General features: G+C 38.3%; 1 protein-coding gene across 1 annotated transcript in view; it reads left to right on the top strand.

Moving 5' to 3' along the window:
• The first annotated feature begins 9680 nt into the window (after positions 1 to 9680).
• Positions 9681 to 18903, top strand: part of samd11 (sterile alpha motif domain containing 11) — a 73027-nt gene continuing 63804 nt past the window's right edge. The window contains 2 exon segments of the mRNA XM_051097338.1: positions 9681 to 10834; positions 12151 to 12242. Of these exon segments, the coding sequence (XP_050953295.1) occupies positions 10378 to 10834; positions 12151 to 12242 (549 nt within the window). The 5' untranslated portion in view covers positions 9681 to 10377.

Raw genomic sequence — 18903 nt, 5'->3', positions numbered from 1 at the left:
GAAGTGACTCCCAGAGCAGTTCTAGAGATCATGTTTATTTGTTCATGTTGTCCTATTGAGGCAGCAGAGGCTGAAAGCGCTGTGAGCGTCACAAGCGCTTCAGTATGTGTGAAGTAAACAAAACCATGCATCTGCACTCTTCATTCACACAGAGACACACAGAACATTAAGGATTCACATTTAAATAGTATTTTTCCAGCTTAATATTCACAGACACATTTAGATTTAAGTGTACTGACCTACTTTTGATTTATTCATCCAAACTTTGGCAAATTCTGTAACATTCCACATCACAGTAAATTACATTTTTATTACTGGATTACATAATTCCGCGTTGTCTGCATCACAGAAATCATACGGATTTGCGTATATATTGCACATCTCTCAGTGTTCGCGCAAATTCTCTATCACATTGGTCTAACCCAAGTTCAGATCAGCAACATTTCCTCATTTTGTGTCATTCACTCTCTGCATGTATTAAAACAGCCAAAAAAGCAGACTGCCACTAATGAGTAAAGTCCGGCGGGCAGTCAGTTTGTCGGTGGGAGAACAGTATCCAGCTCACTCAAGGCTGGATTGGTGATTCTTCAGGAAGTGCAGCTTCTCCACAATGCTGGTCCGATAAAAGCAGAAGAGCGCTATCGATCGGGTTCTGGGGGGAGGATGGCCTGTGGTGGAAGTGAGGCAGAGCTGCTGAAGAGGGAGAGGAAAACTGGAGGGGTTCTTAGGAACTCTAAGGGCAGATGAGGAGGGATCTGGGGGACGTCAACCCCCACTTCTCTCTCTCTCTCTCTACCGCTCTAGTCTACTTCCACAGGGCTTCAGAGTGTGCAGTGTAGTGTTGCTGATGAGAACTGTCGGAGCAGAGCATAGCGGCTGAAGGTCAGAAAAACGGCTGACTTTAGGGATGTTTTGCCCACACACTCAAAACACACACTAGCTAGAACCCAACTTGGGTAATAGTCTTGAATTATGATTGATTTTATTTCACAAGTTCACAAGCAGGAGTAGTTAAATGGGCCAAAATATGTGATGGACCATTGAGCAGAAGCTGAAGCTACTATACATTGTTTGTTTTGTGGAATTTCACTTCTCTCCACAAGTCAATGACACTGTCCTAGTAGTGGATTGTAGCATAGTGACTTAAATTCACCAATCAAAACCATTATTACATACTTTAAAATTTAAAACAAGATTGAAAAAGTTGTAGTATAGATGTTAGGTAGTGTTTAATGCTATAAAGATGAGAATATTCCACTGACTATGTACTCATATGAATGCATTCACTGTGTGGTTTGTGATACTTCAGCACCAGCAAAAAGTTTTCGGTGTTATTCTCTAGTTGTACAACCTTGAGTTGGACAAATCTGCTGAACTCCTTGCAGGCCCATTTAGTTCTCTTTTGTTTTCACATTCATTGTTTGTTGTTTTTATTGACATTTTCCATTTTCTTCCTAACCTTTTTTTTAAAAGTGACACCCCAGCTTTTGTTATGGTTATGCCTGTCATTTACACAGAAATGCTGCAGATCCCGTTTTAGTTTGAAAACTCTGGGGTTGCGTTTCAGTGAAAACGGACCAAAACTGAGACTTCTGGAAACGATGGCATGGCTCATGCGCTCTGCGTATCCTTGATGACCGTGTAAACAATAACATCATGTTTATTACAAATGCGTTTTCGGTTGTGTAGTGACTTGTTTTTATGAGTGAGTCAGCAGTAAAGACTTTTATATTGTAAGAGACTGGAAAACTGTTGTAAAGTTATTTTACTGTCAACAACACCTTGTAAGACAGCCAACAAATTCACTGAGCAGCGTTGTCATCTGAAATCACCATCAACAGATGAAAGGGTAGTTCGACAAAGATATCGCTTTCCTCAGCGGACATTCAAACTAATGTTTTATTGTGCATATGAGATTGAGCTAAAGAATGAATGCTGTAATCAGATTCAGGTAATCACACTCACAGTGAAACAGTGAAAACGCCAGTGTAGACGAGGATCGTTTTTATTTTAAAACACTATTTTGAAACAAAAACACACTAGTGTAAACAGAGCTTGATAGTCTTTTCAATAGGTGCGAGAATGTTCTGGGTAAAAATTTCTATAGATATGATGCTCTGTTATTTATTGTGCGTAAATAATTGTTCTAATTATTCTGTAATTTCGTTGTATGCGATTGATATGGAGTAGCAATTTGATGATGTCATGTTGAATTAGTTGTCATGTTGATTGCTCTGATCTGACATATAATCTATTAGGGTTTAAACGGATCGCAGTTAATCCGTGATAGTGCTAACCGGGTCCAGACCCCAACGTTCGACATGTGATTTGGAGATTAATTTGCCAATTTACACGTGCAAGCTATTTAAAACCACAAGAAGAAGAAACGAAACAGAACTCAATTCGTTACTTACGCTTGCACACACCCAAAGTGCGCACAAGCGTAGAGACGTGTTTCAGACAGTGTGGCATACCAAGTTGATTCCTCTTTCATGTCTTCCTGCATTTAAGATACATACGCATGGGGGTTTGCAGTTACGTTGCTATATTGGAAATATTTCTGTTTTAAACCACAAAGGTGAGTCAATGGAAATGTGAAAACTTTGCGCATTAGTTATGCCAATGAACGTCTTAACTTCAGTCAATTTACTATACAGAAAGCGAGCAAAAGTAAAAAAAAAACTGACGTTTTCTAATGCTGCATTAACGGCGCATATTCTCTCAGAGACGACAAAAGACGAATCTACTTTACAGTATATAACTGTCTAAAATTAGACAAGCACCCACCCCACCCGGTCTGCGAGAATATTTTCACACCATAACCGGTCCACTACTTGCTATTTGATGGCGACAAGAGGCTTGTTTTCATGAGTGAGTCAGCAGTAAAGACTTTTATATTGAAAGAGACTGGAACACTGCTGTAAAGTTATTACACCTTGTAAGACAGCCAACAAATTTACTGAGCAGCGCTGTCATCAGAAATCACCATTAACAGATGAAAGGGTAGTACGACAAAGATACCGCTTTCCTCAAATAAATTTTTTATTGTGAATATGAGATTGAGCTAAAGAATGAATGCTCTAATCAGATTCAGGTAATCACACTCGCTCAGTCAATCTCTCTCTCATAATACCCTACATAATACAGTGAGCTTTTAATACAGTAATACAATAAGTTCAATGAAGCAACTCAACATTCCTTCTTTACTAGTTTTAAAGTGATGTTTTCAAATTAGTAACGGAGGCTTGGGCTCAGCTGTTAAATATATATATACATATATATATATATATATATATATGTGTGTGTGTATATGTATATATGTATAAAAAATAAAAAATTTATATCCATCTAAATATTACATTAATTTAACACTATTATTATATAACTAGTATTTTTTAAGTTTATATTGTGCATCTCTTAGTAGTTTGTGCAGATGCTTTGACACATTGAGCATTGCATTAACTTGACTGATATGCAGTCATTAATATGTGATAGACCTTATGTCGAGACTCTGCAGACCTTACGAGTCTTTATTGTGGCGTCTGCTATGCTTCCATTACCCTCTTCAGCAATTTAATTAAAAAGGGAGAAATGATTGAGTTGACTAGAAACTGAATTACCTCACTGTCATGTGTGTGGCGTGTTTTTACACACGTTGTGAGTTTATGCACAGATTTACCTGCATTGCCCTTTCTAAGATTTCCCTAAATCACGTACTTCTATGGAACATCTCTCCTGGCGTGACCAGCCTACGGAGCCAATGTGCCCCGTGGGACAAATCGGCCCGGGCGGCGCGCTAATTGAAACGTGTCGGCGACTCATTGACGTCTTGGCTCTTGTTTCAGGGCTATTTCAAACCACAATGCTGATTGCTGGTTTCAGATCACGGAGGGAAAAATCAATATAGCTTGAGAGATCAGGAACTACTCTTTGCCGGTTTAACTCTTGCTGTAGCATACAGATAGAGCAACCTGCTATGTGCTAGTGAAGTAATACGTCCACGCAATAATAGTCTTGTTTAAACACTGTAGAGACTTTTTAGTTCTTCCTTCAACAAACTGTAAAATGTTTTTATTTTTCAAGAAATGTTCTGAGTATATACACTAGCAGTCAAAAGTTTTTGAACAGTAAGATTTTTAATGTTTTTTTTTTAAAGAAGTCTCTTCTGCTCACCAAGCCTGCATTTATTTGTTCCACAGTACAGCAAAATATTTTTATTATTTAAAATAGCTGTTTTTTTTTATTTTGGGAATGAAATTATAGAAATTAATACTTTTATTTAGCAGGGATGCGTTAAATTGATCAAAAGTGATTATAAAGACATTTATAATGTTACAGAAGATTTCTATTATTCATGTTCTTCTGAATTTTCTATTCATCAAGGAAACCTGGAAATTCTACTTAGCTGTTTGCAACATAATAATAATATTAAATCGCAAAATTAAATTACATCTTTAAATATATTCAAATAGAAAAAATATTTCAGAATTTTACTGTTTTTGCTGTACTTTGGATCAAATAAATGCAGGCTTGGTGAGCAAAAGACACTTCTTTAAAAAACATTAAAAATCTTACTGTTCAAAAACTTTTGACAGGTACTGTAAATATTAAATATTATTATAAATTATAAATACTAAATAATATGCATAGTTTGAAATTCAAATCTTTTCATGTGTTTTTTAACCCCCAAATATATTTACTTTATATTTTCTCAGAGCATGATTATTTTTCTTGCCTGATCTTAGATAATGTGGAAACCACAGCAGAAATCCTAATAAGTGTTATTCCATTGTTTATCTCAGAATAATCCTGCACGTTTCAGCCATTGCTGTGGCCTACATAAATAGCTTATAAATGCAATTTTTTGGAGGGCTAACATATTGTTGGACCTTTTATAAAATGGATTGCAGATACAAAATAATTTATGTTACTTTCCCAGCTTGGCGCAAATGTAGTACGACATTGTTGTCAATAATGCAATTATTATTATTATTTTTTTTTTTACTTTGCGTGGTTCTCATGATCAGGGATGTACTTGGATATTTCTGACCTGCTAGCTTTGGCATCAATGTCTTGACATTGTCTGTGAGTATTTACAGTTTATATAAGTCAGACGTACAGACCATGATGTCAATGTCTTGGCCTAGCAGTAGTGGTAGAAACAGACAATAATAGTCCCAGTGTCCGTGTAAACAAAGCTGGTGTTTTGTGTTTATGTACAATATAGTTCAAATGTTTTGGGTCAGTAAAATTTTAAAACGAAATTCAAATTTTCTTTCCAGCAAGGTGGCATTAAATATATTAAAAATGACAGTAAAGACTTCTACAATGTTACAAAAGGTTTCTGTTTCATTGCTGTTTTAAAGATTTCGCCTCATCACAGAATCCTGAAAAAATGTATCACAGTTTCCATAAAAATGTAAGGTTTCCACAGTTTCCAACACAACTGTTTTTAACATTGATGATAATGATAAATGTTTCTGGAACACCAACTCAGCATATTAGAATGATTCGATCATATGACACTGACAACTGGAGTAGTGATGCTGAAAATTCAGCTTTGCCATCACAGGTATAAATGACATTTTAAAATATATTAAAACAGAAAACAGCTGTAATAGTATTTCACATTCAAAATGTTTTCACAGCATTTTTAATCAAATAAATGCAACCTTGGCAAGCATAAGAAACATCTTTCAAAAACAGTTTTAAAAATCTTGCCGATCCCAAACTTTTGAACAGTAATGTTTGAGTGCATATTCACTTTGTCCATTACGAGCAGTGAAGTAAAGCATTTAGGGAAGGCAAGGGAAGTAGGTTCGGTTGCTTTTAATGGCGTTGACAGCTATAGACACTGGGCTAAAATCAGTATCCTCCCGGGCCGCCCACCCGTCCAGCTAGGAAATAAATCCCATGTGGTAGTTCGGGCTGCCGGTTGGGATCACAGACTGCCTCCATGGCCTCTAGATCTCCAGAGAGCAGCGGAGGGCGCCGACACGACAGCACAAACCTGAGGAGACGCTCAGGGTTTTACATTACACAGCATCACTTTACCGGCGCTGCATGAGCTGGCAACTGTGATCTCCAAAGTCCCTCTGGAGAGTCCATTTAAAATCCAATAGAAGCCTCCTTTTTTGAGAACATGTAGAAAATGCAGATGAAGGAAAAACATCAGGCTACATACTCGATTTTATCTTGACAGACATGTAACTTTATATTTAATATTATTTGTGTAATTCCGGTGTTACTATAGTATCACTGAGGTACTAATATAGTTTTTATTAATATTTTGAATCTGTTTTTATTTTTAGATTTTCCATTTTCGTTTGAATTCTAATTAAAATTTTAGTAATTTTTTATATGTCTGTGTAGTTTTAGTTATTTTAGTACATCAATATATTAAGGTAAGACTTTACAATAAGGTTCATTAGTTAACATTAGTCAGCTACATCGGCTAATATGAACTAAAAATGAACTTCTACTACATTTTTTAACCTTAGTTAATGTTAATTTCAGAATTTATTAATGCATTATTAAAATCACAAGTTGTGTTTATTAACGTTAGTTAATGCACTATGAATTAACACGAAGTAACAATAAACGACTATTTTTATTAACCAACATTAACAAAGATGAATAAATATAGTCGTAAATGTATTGTTAATTGTTCGTTCATGTTAGTTAATACATTAACTAATGTTAAAAAATGACACCTTATTGTAATGTTTTTATTTCAAGTAACAATTATGTTTTTAATTTTATTTTTAGTTAACTAAAATGATAATTATAATAATATATTTGATCATTATAATAATATTTTTTATGAAACAGAATTTTTCAAAAATCATAATTTGAATAAAAGAAAGTTGTAGCATTTAAGGTAGTAAGTTGTGTTGTCTTATTTGTCTTAATAGTTGTTTGGACTTTATACTGACACCTGTTGACCTGGATGTATGAAATGTATTTTGTACCTGCTGTAGCTTTTCCTTTTTGTGTCCACATGTTCTCATGCATGCATATTTATTTATTTATTTATTTATTTTACTGTAGCTGTTCCAATTGTATGACACAGCTGGTCATGTGATGTAAACATGGCGACATACATGAGTGGGCGACCTTCTCCATGTGGAATACAGTAAAATTGCTTTTTCCAGGAGACTGATATTGTATGTCCTCAGTCTTGATGTCATGTGAACTTGCGTAATTTTAACAGTATTTCCCAAAAGTGCCGTTCATTTCTTTATTTGTAAAACATATTACACTTTTAATTACTCTCACTGCATTTTTCACTGTTTTAATGTTGACAGGGGAGAGAGAGAGACGCCGTTTTTTCCAATATGGGCAGGCCTATATATTTTTCTGCTCATGTCTGAAAGGCTGGCTCCAAGCATTAGGGGTGGGCTCTCGCTCTCTGATGGTTTTCCAGTGAGTATTTGTCAGGTCAGACTGTGCACCGCCCGGCGGTCTCCGCTCCTCTCCCCGGGTTATTTATTACCTCTCTCCCCCGCCGGCAGCGCTGTGGCTCCGGGGCCGCTGCCAACAACGGCGCGGAGGCGGGGACGACTGCAAGGGGGTTCTCCACATCCGACAGGGCTGTGGGCAGCGACCTACGCTGAGAGAATATGGAGAAAACAAAGTTATTGACATGAATTAGACTGAAGAACTTGTGTAATAACAGGAAGACCGACAGGAATCTAAATCTGATTTTTACTGAAAGTAAAAACTGTACCAAACCGATAACACATTTACTTTATTCAGTATTGCCCTGCTCTATGTATGTTGTCATTCATGTGAAATTATAAGACAAAGTATCAAAATATATTTTGATAGCAACAATAAGGCTTCATATATTGTTTAATTGAATTTTATTAAGATATAGAAATTCAAAAAATGTAATAACTTTGTTACCAAAAGTAGTATGTGTGTACTTTTTTCATCTTGTAAATTTTATATATATATAGAGAGAGAGAGAGAGAGAGAGAATGTATATTTTTTATTTATTCATTCATTTATTCAACTTTGAGTTTGGCTGTGTAGATCTGAGCAGGTGAAAGGGAGGTGACCCAAACCTTATCTAATAAAAAGCAGAGAAGTTAAGAACATGCATGTTGTGAAATGTGAAGCCGTTTCGTGCGCTGTGTGAGTGGGTGGCACTTTCATTTTGATGAGCAAGAGGAGGATGCCACAGGACTTGTTCTGCTGAACTGTCGATAATGTGGGGGCTGAAAGTTCAGGGGAAGCCGTCCTGAACCAAACTGTGGGTTGAATGCTGCGTTTGTCATCTGTAAATTTAGGGGAACCCCTCCTTCATAAATAGAGTCCCTCATGACTCACCAGTGGTTATAAGATAGAAGAGAGTAGGGGTGCGGGGGCAGGGTATCCCCGCGGGGGATCCTCACACTTAGGGTTTCAGGGATCTCCTGAGGTCTCTGAGAACCTTTGACCTTTAGGTTGTTTCCAGTTTTCTTGTGATACGTCTTTGTGGGGGCGATTTTTAAATATCTAGATTGAAATGATGCGTAGACAGTTTGAAGTCTTACAGGCTTGCAAAGTCAACAGTGTGTATGTGTCTGTGTCAGTGCATATTTTTTTTTCATGTTTTTATCATTCTTGATTATTTCTAACACTCATGATGAAACCATTAGCTGTTTGTGTACCTCTGATACATTATTCAGCAACACCTAGAGAGTCATCTGATCATCTTTGATTATATGTAAACTACATCTTATAACAGTTAGGTCAAAATCAAATTAAAGTGTGGATAAAAACCATTAAAGACAGAAATTAAACATAAACCTTGTTGTAAAAGAATGGTGATGTTGTATGTAAATAGCACAGTCAGTTTTATCAGATTTATTTACAATAAATAGAAGGTTTATAATTGCTTTTGCAATGTTGTTTACCAATAACGGTATATAACATCAATATTTTTCATTATGTTTGAGAGATTAGAGAATTCTGATAATAGTTATAAAGTTATTATTCACAGGTTATTACTGTCGAAACATTCAGTAATGAAAATACAGTGAATGTTACATTAGTACATTTTACAGCCACCCTGTTACTTATGTAACTTTGTGAATGCATTTTAATGTAAAGTTCTGACAACCACAGTCTGCATTTTTTTGCAACAAGGCCGCATGATGACTTAAAGTTCAACATTTATCAGATTACAGAATCAAAATTGCCCTTTCTGGCAAGTTTCTCTGATAAAAAACATAAAATGTCATCCAGACAAACACAAAATGAGCTTACGAATAAGAGTAAATGCAGTAAAGAGAAAATAACATGTAGTGCAATATACTGAAAACCAAATGCAAAACCAAAAATATGAAAAAGCATTAAAATGATGTGTGTTTCTTATAAAAAATTGAATATTTTAAATTATTTTTTTATTTAACTAATATTTTTGTAATATTCTGTCTCTGCGCAGTATGCTAGCTTGTATATAATAGTCAACAAATATTTTGATTAAACAAAAAATGAACTTTAAATGAATAAAGGTAACCACATAGCTGAATGAGAATGGAAAATAAAGCCTAAATCAAATGATTTCTGTGAACTTGATGCAGTGACGGGAAATGGTGACGCAACCTCGTCCGTCGCGGACCCCCTCGAGTGCGCTCGCACTCGCGCTGCCTCCGCTGTTTAAATGGGCCAAGTTTGAGAAGCGGCGGAGAGTGCAAATCTTGTTTGGTCTGGGTCTGTGAACTAAAGCGTGACTTCAGCGACGTATTAGGGGTTAAAAGAAAGAACGAGCGCGAGAGAAAAAAAGAAAGAAACCAAAGTCCCATTAGCGCCAGGCATCATTTACAATCGAAAAGGCGCACATAGATAGCAGAATTATTTCTATCCTCGTCAGATATGAAAATGCTCCGAGCCAGTCTGGCTCACTACCCACTGTGCATGTACTACTGAACTTTTACACGATCTACACTACATATATATATATACACGGTTTATCATTATGTGTTAAAATATCCTAGTCGTATGGTGTCCTCATTAGTTTCTGGACAGAAATAAACTTGGAAGTTGACGGAGGAAATAAACATAGCGAAGTTGCCATAGTGATTATTTTAAAGGAAACGCGGGATAAACAATCATTAAAGCACGCTCAGCGCTAATATCTGGCGGAGATGTCAGGCATTAGTCCGATTAGATGTGGTGGGCAGGAGCGCGGGGAGACCCGTCATGCGAGCAGTGCACTGAGGAGAAGAGTGAAGTGGTGAATGGCTGAACTTAAGCGCTCTGCTGTCAGCCAGCGACGCGGGAGTCGTGCGTAAACACACCGGCGCGCCTGGAACTCCGCGAAGAGGGACACAAGTTGGGACGCATGAACTGCTAATCACTCGTTACCGGCGCTCCGCTTCGGGTAACATGCCTGCCATCAAAAAGGAGAGACTGGATGGAGAAGACATGGCATTAGCCGCCTTCAACCAGCCCGAATACCTGGCCCCTTTAAATGCCACCGCTATCCCCGTGGTGACCCCTCATCCGCCGCCGTACGATCACATTTTCGCCCATCATCAGCGCGCGTACTTGGGCTTTCGCGACACCGCGCTGCATCAGCAGCACCTTCACCACCACTCGGACGACTTCATGCTGGAGAGCTTCTCGTCTATTCCGGACTTTCAGCCGTTTTTCGACAACGGGGAGCCTTGTATCGAAGTGGAATGCGGGGAAAACAAAGCACTACTGTACATTAACAAACTGTGCCAGGGTAGCAAAGGGCCCTCCATCAAATACCGGGCTGAGTGGCTCACCCCAAACGAGTTCCAGTTCGTCAGTGGAAGAGAGACAGCCAAAGACTGGAAACGGAGTATTAGGCACAAAGGTAAGTCAGTGCCGCTTGCAGCCGAATGGATATTACTTTTGAATTAAGGACTCGTTTAGACTCCGTCGTGTTCGTCAATTAACACGACAGCTCTTTTAGGGATAAAAATACGGGTTGCTGAACAGCAACTACTTTAGTGCACGGAGAAGAGCTCGCTGTGAGTCAACGGGTGTTGGGAAAAAGGTGAAAAGTCGTTTTTACGCACATGGATTGTACAGCTAGGAACAGTAAAGGAACAGCTTTTGACTTGATTTTCAAACTTTTCTGACTGAAGTGCACTTCTATGTAAAGTTGTTTTTGTAATCAAGTGGAGTAGAGCAGGATTATGACACCGTGGCACATTATCGAGCAGTTATGGATTAAGCAACTTGTGTTTACAAAGATTTCAACCGGAATGCTTTTCTAAGGTCTAAAACGGCAAACTTGACGTTATTTTATGCGTAGTAACGCTGTGCTGAGATATCTTGGGTTTTTTGTATCATTGTGTCGCAATAGCATTTTTGTTTCCATCCATTCAGTTCTATTCTATCAGAGTGTCAACTCGATTTTCTTTATCGGTTAGCGGTCGATAAATACAACAAACCTATCTCTGCAGGTTGTCGCTGGTTTTTACTTTAATTTTAAGACTGCATGTCTTAAATGAACGTAAGTTTTTGTCTTTAGTAGGTTGCTGTTTTTAATAAATCGATTTACAGTAAATATATTGTCCAGGTAGTGAATGTCTACGCTGAGGTTGTTTTTGAAGTGCAGTACGTAAGGATTAATATACCGTGGGACGTTATCATATGAAGCAGTTTGTGTTTACAAACATTTAAAGTGGGAAAATGTCATATTTTGATAAGTTACAGTATGTGGAATAACTTTGTGCTGATGTGCCAGCACATCTGAAGAATTTTATACAGTTTACCTGAGTTTATTTCCAGAGGTTTCAAGTCTTCTTTCGGACAACAGTTCATTTTGGTTAAGACTAATTTTGTACATGTGCACTCTGGGTATTACTCTTGGTCACTTGCTATAAATAAATTGAATGTCCTTCTAAGACACTTTTGTTGCACGGCGACACTGTCCCACGGATGAGTTTGACAGATGGGTGGATGACTGCAGGAGTTGTTAAAGTAGTCACTGGAGGGGTGCATTTGGTACAGTTTTACTGGAGTCATAAGATGCAGGTCCATCTCTTGTAAAAGCTGATTTTGTTGCATGATGCTAACACAAAATGAAGTCTGTATTTGAACACTAGATTGTTTTGGACTCCATGTGTACATATGCATTCACTGGAATCTAAACGGTTAATGATTGTGTTTTTATTTTTTTAGGGAAAAGTCTGAAGACACTTATGTCCAAAGGAATCTTACAGGTACATCCTCCAATCTGTGACTGTCCTGGCTGTAGAATTTCATCTCCTGTGGTAAGTGTGCAATTCAGTTTGCTCCATGTTACTTCTTTTGGATTAAATCTGTATGTTAGAAATATTGACAATGTGTAATGTTTAATTTATTACTTTAAATTGATAGAAAATTCTGTGATCTGATTTTAGCAACTCAGTCACCATTCACTTTCATTGCATCATTCTTCCATTCAGTTAAAGTGAGCAGTGACTGAGACTGCCTAATATTTAACAAAAAGGACTAAATGATAACAATGATAACTTTAAAGGTTTCATTAGCTTTACGGGGTGACAAAGTTTGTACGTTGTCATTGAATGTCGAAATTGTCCTGCATGTAAAGCATAAAGAGAGTTTTTTTGAGCAGAGGACGACACGCCACTGCTGATGAATTACACGGTTTGATGCATTTTTCTCTGAACTGCATTAGAGACGTTAAGAAGGACAGTGACTTGCTGTTAGCGCTGTCACGGTTGTTTCTCAGAAAGTAAATAAAGACCAAGTACAAGGAAATGTGAAATGGTTGGAATTGATTGTTTTGGTTTGTTGGACTCCGAGCTGCAATGTAAGGTCACAGCTTGTCTGTAGCAGATGTTCCAGCAAAATACGCCACACGCTCCTTATTTTCACTTTTCCAGGACGCTTCATCGATCATGTAGACGACGAAACTAGTTCAGTGTCCGTGAAGGTCAGAAAGAAATTGGGAGTAGTTGAAAGATTCATCTCTCTGGAGGGCATTTTTGCAGGATTTTTTGCTCCGTTTCTGTGACATGGCAATGTCACGGACAGGGATCATATCCTGAAGTTAATCAGTAATATTAATAGCTGATGTATGGACTTTCATATCTCTTTATTCTCACTCTGTGATATCTCCCAGCTCTGTTATAACAATCAGCTTTGTGCATTGTGTGTGAGCGCATGCAGCAAGCTGGCTAGCGGTTGGCCGCTTGCAGTATTTGTCCACACAGGTGCTGTGTTTTTATCTGAACTGAGCGCGTCTGTTGCCGCCTCTAACGGTTAATCTGGAGGGGAAGGGCGTAAGAGGCTTACTGAGCTACTGAACGTAGCTACCGGTGATTACTGAGGCAGCGGCACGCAAAGCGGAGGCGCTTCAGATAAGCTGGAGGTGTTTGAGTGATGCAGGTAAACTACTGAGGAGGGCCTGAGCCAGAGCCAGAGGAGATAAAAACTTAATGGCTTAGTTGTTTGGGGCCCTTACATTACCTCTCACTGAGGGCGTTAGAATCTCATGGAGGCTGATTTTATAGATGAAGTCGAGGAGGCTCGTCACTAGTTCTGTCTGATTGTTGTCTTATCATTCCCGAAGTGGAAGGGTTCTGTGGTGCCGTAGCATCTGATAGTGTTTCGTCTGAAATTGTCTTGCTTTAATTGGTTTAACCAGCCTCCATCTGATTATTTCAAATCACACGTAAACTTCTTTTGAAGTTCGAACATTTACTTTAACAGTTAGCAGTTTCTGTTAAGTACTGTGACATCATCTGCAGCATTTCTGATCTGACTACTTCGTGTGACGATTGTTGTGTTTGATCTTTAATGTGCACTTTTTTTTGATATATCATATATGTGATTATGAACTGTCACAGTTATCTTGTAATCTGGTGGCTCACTTTTGTTTCTGAGTAATATCCAGGTTTGCAATTGATTGTTTGAGCTGTTAATACATTTCATGTCCACTCATTCCTCTATTTTGCTGTATGCTACTGCCTTTTGAGCATGTGGATGTTCTGTTTCTTTGGCCTTCCTTTGCTTTCTCCCTTAAATTTAGCACCACTAGTGGTACCAGACAGAATTGCAGAATTTTACTTTACTGATACAATGACTGTTTCTAAACACATTGGCTAGAGCTAATGTTACTCAAATAAATATTGTGTACACATAGTTGATATAGTAGAAAGTAGTCTTGACGACTCCTATCACTCTACAATCAGATAAACGCTTACAGTGCATAAACACTTTGTCACAAAAACACTCACTTTCACACTATATAAATCTTCACACGTTAATGCTTATGTGTGAGTGAAATTAAATGTTGAGAATATAATTAACACATTTCCCTTTCAATGTACACAAAGTTTGTCAAAAACTCTTTCATGTTTTCTCTGAAAATGGGGAGTCAGTTTTGTTACAGAATGTGCTTATCAATCACTTCAGTGAATGAGCTGTGTGTCTAAAGTATTTATTGCGAACGTTACTCTCGTATTCTGTTTGAGTGTAGCTTTTACATATTAGCATCCACAGATCTTGCAAGATTAAATGTAAAAACAAGAAAATGTACAAAACAACAGGTCCTATCATGCTGTATGCAAATGAATATGGCAACATGCTCTGTGCTGGTGTGTGTTGTCTCTGACCGAGTCATTCTAGAGTCACTCAGTGCCATTCATGACTTTACTCACTCAGTAACCGCATTTTTAACAGTTTTTCGACCCTCAGCAAAACCTGCACAAAGGTGAAAAGTTTTTTATTTCAAGGTTATGAGTTTGTCATAACACTTAGCTTAGGTGCAATATGTGACTGTGGACCTTTGAGCTGTTGTGGTTTTTGTCTTCCTGCTAATAAATTATATGTAGATTCATCTTAATGAAGCGTGCTTGATGACATGGAAGCATTGTTTGCATGGACAGATGAATGATCATGTGTTGTTGTTCCTTTAAGAGTCAGAGTCATTCAGTCGGCCTGGCTGTTGTCTCCCAGGAGAAATGTGCTTCCTTTCCCCTGTTTTTTCAGCGGAACTAGTGGAGGCTGGCAGGAAATTACACTCCGCTTCGTCTCGTAAATATCTCTTCGAATCTGGGCTTCCCCCCGCTGTGTCCTGGGTCAAGAAAAAGTTGTCACTGGGGGGTTGGGAACAAGGCTGGTTAAAAAACATGGAAGATGATGATGTCGCAGACTAAACATTTGTGCGTTGGTCCTTCAAAGAGAACAATCTCAGGAGTTGTTGATGTATTCAGTGCACGGCTGGCACACAGCAAGAAGAAACTGGACGCGGATGGAATAGTTCTCCCAAAAATTAAAAGTCTGTCATTGTTTTCCCCCCCCTCATGTTGTTCCAAACATGCATGCTGTTATTTTTCCTGTGAGATGCAAAGAAGACATTTTACGGCACTTTCATTGCAGTGGTAGTCCATAGTGACTAAATAAAAAAATAAAAAATAAAAGTGTTATAGATAACACTTTCTGTCATTAATTCTACGTCAGAACGGCACACGTGTTGCGGTATTCTTGTAAACGTGCAGCGAAGACTGACATGGAAGAGAAGAAATTGTTGAATAAAGTTGTTATTTTTGTTTTCTTTGCACACAAAAAGTATTCTCGTAGCTTCATGAAATTAAGGTTTAACCACTGATGTCACATGATCTATTTTAACAATGTTCTCACTACCTTTCTGGGCCTTGAATGTGTCAGTTCGCATCGCTGTCTATGCACGGTCTGACTTTAAAGGGACATTATTTACTCACCCTCATTCGTCGTTCCAAATTTGCATGCTGTTGTTTCTCATGTGAAATGCAAAGAAGACATTTTTGAAGATCAGCTCTATCATTGCAATAGTAGTTCATAGTGACCAAAAAAAAATAGTGAATAAGTGTTATAAATGTCATTAATTCTACGCCACACATGCATCATGGAGCTCTCGTGAATGCGCAGCAAAGGCCGACATAGAAAAGAAGAAATTGTTGAATAAAATTGTTATTTTTGTTTTCTTTGTGCACAAAGTATTCTTGTAGCTTCATAACATTACAGTTGAACCACTGATTACTACCTTTCTGGGCCTTGAACATGTCAGTTGCATTGCTTTCTATGCAGGGTCAGAAAACGGTCAGATTTTATCAAAAATATCATCATTTGTGTTCTGAAGATAAACAAAGGGGTTTGGAACAACATGAGTGTGAATATTTAACGAGAGAATTTTCATTTTTGAGTGAACTATCCATTTAAGTTATTATTCATGGATAATCTTTCTTTCTGCGAAGCTTGTGTATTTTGGAGTTTTGTGCGGAAAGAAGTCACAAGGAAGTGCAAATAGCGACAGATCTTTTCTTCCGTATTGTGACATACATCCAAGTGTAACGGATTATAAGTTTATTCATCAGTTGTTAAGTGGATTTTACGTTGCCCTCAAAAAAACGACTTTGCAGTCAGTTGTACAGAAGGGGTGGAGTTTAAGCGGGACAAATGATTGGAGAAGTCCTGCATGTGTGACCCGAGAGAAGTCCAGTGTTTCATTGCAAAATGCCTTTTTGCCTTTATTACGATAGGACAGATCATGGCTGACAGGAAGCGAAGTGGGAGAGAGAGAAGGCGGTGGGATCGGGAAAGATCCTTGAGCCGGGATTCAAACTCGGGACGCCCATAGCGCAATGCCGCTGTATTTTGGCGCGCTGCCCACATGGCTATCAGTACCGACCAATTATGACGTTTTGATAAGGTCAAAAAAAATCTTAAATAAAAAGCATGCATGGACAAATTGGTAAAAATAAGATCTGTAACATACATATACAAAAGTGAATTTTAATATGATGCTGATAGTACAGGGACAGTTTATTAAAACGTGAAATTTCTGAAAAGTCGCAATGAAGTGCAAATAGTGACAGATTTTTTCTTCTCTATTGTGACATACAGTCAAGTTCTTTTGTAGTCCGTAGTGACCAAATTCAAAAAACATTATGGATGAACCACTGATGTCACATGGACCATTTTATCGATGCCCTTACTACCTTTCCGGGCCTTGAACATGGTAGTTGCGTTGTGCTCTATGCAGGGTCAGAAAGCTCTCGGATTTCATCAAAAATATCTTAATTTGTGTCCTGAAGATACTGCAGGCTTGGAATGGCATGAGAGTGAGTAATTACTGATAGAATATTAATGACAGATTTTTTTATTTTGGGGTGCTTTAAAGGGACAGTTTACTCAAAAGTGAAAATTCTGTCATTATGTACTCACCCTCATGTCGTTCCAAACCAGTATGACTGACTTTCTTCTGTGAACCATAAAAGATGACGTTTTGAAGAATGTTGATAATCAAACACTTGCGTACTGTTGTCCTACCCCGTGGACAAAAAACACTGAGACGTTTCTCAGAATATCTTCTGTTGTCTTCCACAGAAAAACTGAGGTCATACAGGTTTGGAACGACATTAGAGTATTTTATTTTAGGTAAATCATCCCTTTAATAAGATGTCATTCTTTTATTTCAGATCTTCCACTCTTCTGTGAGATGACGTGGTTTAAGCGGCTTGTTTACGCAAGTAATTGAGGTGTCGACTGTGCGATTCAAATTCACTAGAACTGCGTTAACGGCAGCGTAATTAGACAGTGATATTTTCGCTGTGGAGCGTGTGGTATTAGGTGAGGTTTGTTAGCGCAGACCAACGCTCATTTGGCAGAGCGTTGCTGGAGGGCTGGGTACGGGCAGGAATGGGGGCTGACGCCACACAGTCTCACAACAGCTCCCTCGCTGTGGGGGGTTAGACTCGATGTGTGCGCGTGTCTGTGCGCCGTACGAGGGTTTGTGTAGCGGTGTGTTTGTATCCCTCACATGGAGCCGAGGCTATGCTGCTATGGCAACGGCAGGATCCCTCCTCAGGACAGCAGCGAGCAGCCAGGCAGTCTCTGCAGTGTGTTGCATTCATGAATTAAAGCAAATTAGAGCCCACTAGAAAACCGCACCAAACTCACAACAGGCTTTTTCCGTTGATTTTATTAGCTGTTTTTGCTTCAAATGGTGATTGCACTGCCGCAGAGATGAGCATTTCGAAGCGCAGTATCTTCCCCCAGTGACAAACAGGTGAGATGTTAGTTGCAACTAATTTAGTTTGTGCACATCCTAAACTGCCACATGTTTTTCCGATCATATGGAGATATAATCAGGAAATGTTGTCACTAAAGTTGAAGGAGTCGGTTACAGGAAAACAGTGCAGGAAAGGTTTACAGGCAGGTGGGGGACGACTGTGTTTGAGTGTGAGTGTGTGTGTGTGTGTGTGCAAGTATCAGAGCTGGGCGTGTCTGTGTGGGTGTTGGTGGGAAAGGTACAGGGCTTATCTATCAGCTCACACAGCTGATCATTACAAAGCCACTGCGGCTATATATGGACGCACTCCTCCCAAATGTCAGTTTTTACATACGGCTGACCCAGTTCTTCTCTCAACTGTTCAGATTCAGTTTGATACCAACCAACATAATTTTCACACACAAAAAATTATAGTGTTATGGTATACTTTACATAAAACTTTTTAAAAAACTCTTGTATTTGAATTTTAAATGTAATTGTTTTAATTATTTTAAGAAAAATGAAAAAAAATCTAACGAAATGTTTAATTTCAAATCTAATTGGCGAAACTGCATTTCAAGAGCGCAGATATTTTGTCCCAATCTTGGAGGTTAACACTGTTTGCATCACACTCACTTTTTTGTGTTTGCTGCATTCTGGACCAACTTTCCATCTCTGTGCTGCTCAGCAAAACTTATCAGTTGATCTTCCTTTGGCTTTGTTTTGCAAATTCAGTGCCACTTCAACGTCTATTGTCAACTTGATGTCCAATACTGACGTCAGATTTTGTTTTTTTTAGGTTGTATAACCAAAATCCAATGTTAAGTCAACGTCAAATTGATGTCAAATACTGATTTTCAAAAACCTGATTGTCATTCTTAACCAAAATACAACGT

The sequence above is a fragment of the Labeo rohita genome, chromosome 23 (assembly GCF_022985175.1).
Source record: "Labeo rohita strain BAU-BD-2019 chromosome 23, IGBB_LRoh.1.0, whole genome shotgun sequence".
NCBI classification, from domain to species: domain Eukaryota; kingdom Metazoa; phylum Chordata; class Actinopteri; order Cypriniformes; family Cyprinidae; genus Labeo; species Labeo rohita.
Note: the sequence above shows the minus strand (reverse complement) of the source record. Positions and strands in the feature narration are given on the sequence as shown.